The sequence below is a fragment of the Gossypium raimondii genome, chromosome 7 (genome assembly GCF_025698545.1).
Source record: "Gossypium raimondii isolate GPD5lz chromosome 7, ASM2569854v1, whole genome shotgun sequence".
In the NCBI taxonomy this organism is placed as follows: domain Eukaryota; kingdom Viridiplantae; phylum Streptophyta; class Magnoliopsida; order Malvales; family Malvaceae; genus Gossypium; species Gossypium raimondii.
The window spans coordinates 28173716-28183065 of NC_068571.1; the positions used below are offsets into that span (position 1 = coordinate 28173716).

The window sequence follows — 9350 nt, forward strand, 5'->3', positions numbered from 1 at the left end:
AACGGAGGGGGGAGTCGGCCCTGTCGTCCGATCATTTCACCCCATCTTCCTGTTAGGCCAAAAACCCATACGATGAAGAGATGTAGGGGTGACCGATCAAAAGAGTAGTTTAATGCTCACTGCACTCGCCTGTAATGTCTGTCATTTCCAGCGACATGTTCTACTGGTCTCGGTCACGCCAGCTCCAGCCCCTATATCCACTTTGAATTGGTCTTAACCAGAGTGCAGAGACACGGTGTTAATGTGCCCCACAAAGATTTGAAACCAGTTGCCTTTGGGCTAATGTTACAGCTTCATTCCAAATATCTAACACAAAGTGAAATTGAACATTATTAAATAGTTACATTGGGGTTATACTTATATTTCTGGTGAGTCCCACAAAAGACATGGATAAATGGGTGTAATTTACAATTAATGTGTAATTGATGTATGGACTAAGACCGGGTCTACCGAACCCTAACAAAACGGCATTTACTCTTCCTCCAATTTCCATAGAAAACTCCTTCCTCGATGGGATGGGAGGTTAGTTTCCCCCCACCCTCCATTTCTAATTTCCATCCAGTTTCAACCAAAATTTTAATTAAAAGAAGATCCATAATTAAAGGAAAACAAAGTTGACATTATACTGAATATTCCTATTTTGGTAAAAACCCAAAATCGGTTCTGCCGCCAAGCAACAGTGTCACTTAACCGATGCTCCCATTTTAATTGCTGTAAAAACTAAATTAAGTTGGTGCTGACACGTGGACAAAGGTGTTAGAAGCTTTTAATTCCGTCACGGCTTACTTATGCTCATTTTTGTTTGGTAGAGGGGACACCTTGTGGTTTTTCATATTATGCTTCGTGGTTACAACAAACCAAACCACTGGTCCTTTTAATTTTGCAAAATTAGAGCATTTTCTGCGATGACAAAAATCCAATTGTTTTGGCGAGTGGTAAGAAAGGGCAATTTAGGAAGTTTAGATTAGGGAATAATTACGGAAACGGGCAAGTCTCGCATGTTACATGTCGCTCTTTCTTCCTTCATGCATACGCTTTTATTAAATCTTTATTTATTCATACTTTGCCGTTTTAAGAGACCCAAAAACTAATAACCCATTTTGTTATTTTTATTCTTAGTAAATATTTTTGAAATTTTTGTTGCATCTTTGTATGCATCTCTTGGTGGAGGAATGCTTGTCACCTACTCTTTTTTTAGTTTTTCAGTCCCTTTAAAACTTTCTCTCACAAGGGAAAGACACAGCCCAGAGACATACACAAACCTTTAGAACTGTGTTTCCTCTGTTTATCCCACTCCTCCTTTTTTCTGGGCAATGGAGAAACATAAGTGTAAGTTGTGTTTCAAAAGCTTTGCAAATGGAAGAGCTTTGGGTGGTCATATGAGGTCTCATATGTTGAATCTTCCAATTCCTCCCAAACTTGCAGAACAACAACGATTGGGATTACCACGACCAACGAATCAACTCAGCGAAGAGTCAGAGTCAGAGTCGGCTTCGGCATCTTATTCGTCGTCTTCATCGGAAGAAGAAGAAGGGGAGGAAAAAGGGCAGTTTTATGGGCTTCGAGAGAATCCAAAGAGAAGTGTTCGGTTGGTAGATCCTGAGTTTATTGATGCTGGCTCGGTTGTTCTTCAAGACAGGGAAAGTGAGACGGAGTCCTCTAAGAACCCAACTCGGAGACGATCTAAACAGACTCGGAGAATACTAGAAAACCATCAGCAACAAAGACAGGAACAACAAGAAGAAAGAAAGAAGCTTAAAGTTAACAACAGCAGCAGCAACAACAACAACAACCAAGTGAGCAAGACCGAGCCTTGGGCTGAGCCTGAACCGGTGAGTTCGATCTCCGACGCAACAACTGAAGAAGATGTCGCTTTCTGTCTTATGATGCTTTCAAGGGACCAATGGAAAAGCAAAGTACTCCATCTGGATGATGAAGAAGGCACAGAAATAGAAAAGTCCACGGAACAAAGTTACGAATTACAAGAGTACTTCAAATTAAGCAAGGTGAATAGAGCGATCCGAGGTAAGTACAAGTGTGAAACGTGTAACAAGGTTTTTAAATCGTACCAAGCACTGGGTGGGCACAGAGCGAGTCACAAAAAGATGAAAGCTTACTCACCACCGGCAACTCATGATACAGAGTTGGAACCGGAAAATGTGGGTACTAGACCTAGTTCAATGACCGACAAGAAAATCCACGAATGCCCTGTTTGTTTTAGAGTCTTCTCGTCTGGACAAGCTCTTGGTGGACATAAAAGATCTCATGTGGTAGCGACAACTGAAATCCCTGTTAAAAGTTCCAAAAAGTTGGGAGATAGTTTCATAGATCTTAATCTCCCTGCTCCAATGGATGATGATGATGCTAGCCAAATTGAACTTTCCGCCGTCTCCGATGCTGAATTTGTCAACCATATCAAGTGAGGAACGGTGAACCATTTTTTGTTCGTGGCTTACAACAATGTTCGATCCAAATTCAAAGGTAAAACCAACCAACTTTGGTTGCTTCCAGCTATTTTTGGCATCTAAGATTTTTCCTCTATAGTAAAACATAGGCTTGTAAGGCCTTTTTCTTGTTATTCATAGGCTGTTTCTACTCTATTCTAACTGTAATTCTTTTCTCTGAATTGTCTTTTGCAGTTCTGTTCTGTTTGTAAAAAACCTGATCATTAATTTCACTGTTGGATTAGATCTTCTGGGTTTCTTTGACATTTTAATCCAGAGTAGCACTAACAAGCATTGTTGTTAATGGGTTGTCAATCAAAGCTTCCTACTTTTCTAAACCCAGTTTTGTTTTCTTTTTTTCCTCAATGCAAGAGAAGTCCTCAAAAGAAGGTTCTCAAAACACCAAGAAAATTTTCTTTTCACTTAAATAAAAAAAAAAGGGTGGCTTCCATTTGGCGCTACTGAAAATTGTTACAAGTTTATCGAGTATTCTCTGCTTTCTGTTTTATGTTGCCTTATGTTTTTTTCACAGCACATTCCATTCTGATGCGTTGTATTTTTTTCCCTCTGTTTGCTGTCTGAAACTGTTTCATGCTTTACCTACAAATCTGCTAAACCAGTACATTTGGTACGGAGATAATATTCAATTACTGTAATAGCCTTGAAGCTGAACTCGATTTACTATAAATACATTCCCATATTACAGAAAAAGAAGAAAGTAAAATAAAAAAAAATAAAAGAAAAATGGGAAAGGAAAAGCAAAATCCCCTGTTTTTATTTTACTGAGAGAATAACGTGTCTGGGTTAGCTTGGCTAAAGCAAAGTGTCCTACTTGACTCATGATCAGTGTAAAAAAGATATAGGAACTTCAGTCACAATGATTAATTTTAAAATAATATTTTTATCAATCCTTTTTTGAGATAGCTAGTATGGGTAGGTAGGCAATGAAGGGGTTGGGGGCATGCCTCCAAGCAATGCAATTCCAAGGCAGTTAGAACGTAGAACAACTTTATTATTATAATTATTTCACGGGAGAAGAGAGTGCTTAAATGACTTAAGTAGATGCTCATTGCCCCCATTAGAAATTAGTGAGATTGAAGGGAGTAGGACCGGCGTGACAATGTGCTGTCTTTCGAGCAGTGGTTACTTTATAACAGATGGAGCTCAATCTGACAGATGAGATGAGTGTGCAATCTGGATTCTGATGAATCCACGCTTACAAACATGAAACAGCATAACTTGGCTTGTCTTATTATTATTGCTGCTCCTATTGACGATGGAGTACTATTAGTATACCAATTTTTGGGTAAATTACACATAAAAGTCTTATTTTTTTAAAATTTACCGAAACGGGCCTAATATTTTATTATTTACAAGAATGGGTCATTTTCTCCGAAATCGCGTCCACGTCAGCGCGATTACTTACGTGGCAACAAATCCCGTCCACGTCAGCAAATCGCACTTACGTGGACGCGATTTACGCCGCACGTAAACAGTACCCACCGGTCAAAAAATTGACCGTTTATGTTTTTTTAGCTTAGAAAACTTTGAAATGCCATAACTTTTGGCTCGGTTGTCCGATTGAGATGATTTTTTTTATTTCGAATAACTTTTCGAGATCTATGCGTTGACAAACAGCCGAAGGCGGTTTGCAGCAGTTTTCGTCGAAAAAGATCCTTTTTTATCTCTAAATTTTGATTTTTTCAGTTTAAAATTGAATTTTGAAACATTCAAATCATTATTTTCCTTATTTATTTGAAGTAAACACGGATTTTTTACGAATTGTTGTATTTTTTTACGATTTGACACGTGTATGGAATAGGTCGATAAATCGTTAGAACGTAAGTAATATAATTAAGATAATAACAGATATTTTTATAATATGTTAATTAATTAGTTTAGCTTAATTGGTTAAGATGCTTGCTCTTTTCCTTAGTACCTTAGTTCAAATCTTGTTGGTAATAATTTTAAATCTTTTTGTACTTTTTGCATTTATTTTTTAATCAATTAACTCATCAATATTACATTAATATATATTATTAGTACAATAGTATAGACGGATTGACAATTTGAGCTACAATATTATGAATATTAACTACAATGCATAATTTGAGCTACATATTACAGTAATACATATTGGGGCAAAATACCAAAAAAAGCCCTATTTTTTAAAATTTTATCGAAATGGGCCCGGTATTTTATTATTTACCGGAATGGGCCATTTTCCCCAAAATCGCGTCCACGTCAGCGCGATGTGTTAGCAAATCGCGTCCTCGTAGGCGCGATTTGTGTCCACGTAAGCAAAGCGCTCTGACGTGGACGCGATTTGCTGACACGTCCCCTGACATCGCGCTGACGTGGACGCAATTTCGGAGAAAATGACCCATTCCAGTAAATAATAAAATACCGAGTCCATTTCGGTAAATTTTTAAAAAATAGGGCTTTTTTTGGTATTTTGCCCCAATTTTTGTTCCATTTTGAATATAAATCCTATATATAATTATTATTCTTCAAACGACAAGACAACATTTCAGTATAAAATTCCAATGACTTACAATTTTTATACCACTATCCGGACCAGGTATGTGGCGCGCTTAAAGAGCTCCAAGTGAATATTTGAAGTCGGTTTGTCGCTCTCATTTGTCTACCATCGTCCTCAGTTGATTTGACTTCTCGAATTGATTACTCGTTGTAAGCTACCCGCTCATTAATGTCACGAAACTAAAATTTTAGTCTCACAATCCGTGTAGCCTTAGGCGATTTCTTCATTTCAAACACGCCTAAGTCACTCTAACTCCTAACAGTTGAGGATTCTTGCCGAATTACTCCAATACACCAATTTATATAGCGGAAGCAACACAAAGCCAAAAGAATGCTCAAAGAACAGAATAGCCACGGGAAACAATGCACGAGATGTGTTTAAGTAAATGCTCTCAAAGAATTCTATTACTCTCAAGAATTCAGGATATAATGGATGATTTAAAACTGAGGGGGAGGTTCTCTATTTATAGTTAAGCTCCCCCAAAATCAACGGTACAGATCAAATTACATCGATAGACGAGATGAAGCTTATTCCTACAATTACAAGATTTATAATATTTATATAATCAAATTAAATCTAATCTCATAAAAAATTATTCCCTCAATCTTCTAAGATTAGTTTCCCTATTTACCAAGGTAGTCTAAGTTTCCATATTTGCATCATTAGGCCACCCAGGATTCAATGGACAAGCTTCTCCAACAACTTTTTAAATCGAGTCAACTCTCATGGGTCAGATGATCCTATCTAACCGATAGACCTTCATGGGATGCATTTTGTGCGATGGTCACGGGCTTTGAACTGTGGCTCGTGACACTCTCACCTACCTATTCTCACAACGCCCTTGTTGTGCCTTCGGAATGGTACTAACTTGATTCTCCTCGAAACTTTCTTGTCCCTTTGGATCTTTCCCGACTAGTCTCACTATTGGGTCATCCCTTCCCTCAGAACTTTTCCCTCGACTTTCATCGCCTTTTTAGCTCGATCCATTCCACTCGTTAGTACATCTCGTTGGCAAGAAGTCACGACTTTCACTTGCCCACATTTTGACTTGCCTTGAAATCCTTTTAATCCAAACAAACAAGCTTTGGCATGCCCATAGCCCCTCATCCTCCTCGCTTCAAAACTTTGAAAGGGTCATTACGTTATTGCCAAGCCAAGAAGTTAGAATGCAAAACAATACCAAAGTGCTCGAAATGTACCTTACTCGTAGCATTTACTCGAGTCAACTATCCAATTTGCATCACCACTTTCCCAAAGTCTGATGCACAACCCACATTTCCCTTAGGTGGTAGCTCCTCCAATGAATCAACAAAAATGAGCATCATTGATCCTAGCTCCAAGGTTTGCATCCTACTTCTTCCTCTAAGTTCGATGCACAACTCACCTCTTCCTTGGGTGGAAGCCTTTTTGATGACTCGACAAACTTCATCACTTCCTTGAATTGAGCCTCATTGGTCCTAGCTTCAATGTTTGCATCACTACTTTTTCCCCTAAGTCCGATGCACAAATCACCTCTTCCTTGGGTGAAAGCCCCTTCGTCGACTCAACAAGTTTCATTGTTGCCTTTCTCTTGACCACAGCTAACTTGGATTGCTTTAGACAGTTCCACAACTCATGCAGGCCACAACACAAGAAGCATTTCACTCACTTATTATTACTCCTCTTTTCCCCTTGGCTTCGACACTATTTGTGTTTGAACCAAGTCTCTTAGGTGCTTTGTCTAACCCATCGTCCCCTTCGACAACAAACTTCTTCGAACAGTTCTGCAACCTATGCGAACCACAGCACAAGAAGCACTCCACTAACTTTTTGTTTTCTTTGGCCTCATTGGCTTTGGCATGACTTGCGCTTGACCCAAGTCTTTCAGCCCCTTTTTTCGGCTTGTCACTTCTCGAAAGAATGGATCTCTTTAGACATTTCTTTAACACATGTGAACTATCGCAAAGAAAGCATCTCATCTTGTCCCTCTTTTCTTTGGGTTGTTGGGTTTTCTTTTCCCTTTTCGTGGTTTATCAATACCACCATTGTCGTTGCCATTGCCATTATCTTCATCGTGGTTCCCTTCACATATGTTTTTTTTCTCAGAATCGGAAGACTCAAGCTTGTCTTTCCTTAGACCTAGCTTAACCATGGGCTCCGCTACCGTCATGTCTTTCAACAACTCTTGCACACCTCCACGTTCCAATTCCTGTCTAACCCACATTTTTAACCCTTTCTCGAGGACAAAAAATGCCTCATTGTCGTTTACATCTAAATTTTAGAGCATGAGTTCCCTGAACTCTCGAACATACTCCCCAACTGAGCCACGTTGCGTAAGCCATTGTAACTTTGTCCGAGCTTCCTCCTCGGCATATTCTGGGTAAATCTAGCCTTTCAAATCATGTTAGAACTCTTCCCAAGTCCCAATCTCACTATGTCTTTTACCTGTGAACCTACTCCTCCATCATAAATGTAACACCTATAACCTATCTCCGTCACTGGATCAGGGTTACAGAGTATTACAATACAAAGCTAAACAATTATCATCAGATAGAAACAATTAATCAATTTAACTTTTTTATATTCAATTTGTATATCTATTCATAACAAATATACATTTACTAATCTTAAATCGAGCCTATGGGGTCCTAAAAATAGTTTGAGAACATTCAAAGACTAATTTGAAACAAAATAAAAAATTATAGAAAAATTTTAAAATTTTGAAAACATAGGTCACACGGCCGTATGGCCAGGCTATGTGAAAAAGCCTAGGCTGTGTGACTCAGAAACATGGTTGTGTGGCCAATCATGTACGAATTGAAGTATAGGTTACACGGTCATGTCTTAGCTCGTGTGTCTGCTCGTGTGAGTATTAGAAATAGTGTCACACGGTCGTATCGCAGACCGTGTGTGTATTCGAAGTAAGGTCACATGGTCGTGTCGATAGGTCGTGTAACTCTCTGTAACCATGTGTACCAACCTACACCTAAAATTTAAAATGACACACGGCCGTGTGGTGTGACCATGTGTGGCACACAACAGTGTGACAGCCCGTGTACACCTAAAATGCCTTCTAAAACAAGCTAAAACAAAGCCTTTTTTCTTAGATGTCAAGCCACACCAAATTCATCCATTCACATGCCTTCAAGACCTATTCAAACAAGTTTTAAACATGCTAAATCATTCAACCTAAGTGCCTAACCATATGCCCTCATTGACAGCACAATTCATTTACCAAATCAAACACCTATCCCACACCAAGCTAACTTGCATTTAAATACACAATATACAAATATGATCATATACCAACTTACCAATTCTTTCATACCATTCATGTCCACTTCCAACAATCACACAATTTCATACCAAAATAACACCTTAAACATACACATAACACTACTCAAATAGTTTATTTCATCACATCCTTTAAACAACATTTATATTTATCATCATAAGGCATCAACCAAAAGCCCAAAAGCATTTACCATCACAACATTAACTAAAGTACCAAACATATGTACATGACTACAAAGAATCACCAAGTCAAGTTCCAAACATAAACACAAATAACCTAAGCAACATCAAAATGACCTAAAACATCTACCAAGATGAGAGATAGATAATGTGTATGCTCTGACTTGACCTCTCAATCAACTAGGCTTTTTGTGATCTACAAGGAAAAAAACACAAATAACATAAGCACATAATGCTTAGTAAGTTCAAATAAATGAAAACATAAGTCACCGAGTAAAATTACTTTCCATAAAACATACATTATCTCAAATATCACTTACTTACTCATTGATTTCTATTCACGTTGAAAACTTTAGATCATTAATAAAATAACCATTCAATTTGTGGTCCTTTATGATTATTTTATTGTTCAGAGGATGCTATGGTATCTTTCAACCAAGGTTTTACACAATCCCGAAGTGGTGCCATAGTAGCTTTCAACTATGGTCTTGTTCATTTTCCAGTATAGTGTCATAGTATCTTTCAACTAGGGTCTTACCCATTCCGGTTTAATGCCAAAAATCACTGAGATTTTTCAAATTAATTTTTCAAGAAAATTCTTTAATCAAATTCTCTAGTTGAACAAATTCTCACAACCACCTAATTTAATTTCACATCAAATAAATCGACTCAATTAAATAATTTCCAAAGTCATAGAACTTTCTTCTAATTCAAATGCAGTCTGATTGAGTTTTTGTTGAGCTAGCAGAAGGACCAACCAGACATATACAATTAAGCTTGAGTAATTGCAATTATGTCTAGAAGTCTATTTCTGATAATTCACAATTTACTTAAACATGGAGTCAATCCACAAGAAGTACCATAATTAAAAACTCATTATTGTATACTCTTTACGAAAGCAATTCATGACA

General features: G+C 37.8%; 1 protein-coding gene across 1 annotated transcript; it reads left to right on the forward strand.

Moving 5' to 3' along the window:
* Positions 1 to 1010: 1010 nt before the first annotated feature.
* Positions 1011 to 2782, forward strand: LOC105797695 (zinc finger protein ZAT9). Its single transcript, XM_052633123.1, has 2 exons — positions 1011 to 2481; positions 2640 to 2782. The coding sequence occupies exon 1, from the start codon at positions 1314 to 1316 to the stop codon at positions 2421 to 2423; it is 1110 nt and encodes a 369-aa protein (XP_052489083.1). The 5' UTR covers positions 1011 to 1313; the 3' UTR covers positions 2424 to 2481; positions 2640 to 2782.
* Positions 2783 to 9350: the final 6568 nt, after the last annotated feature.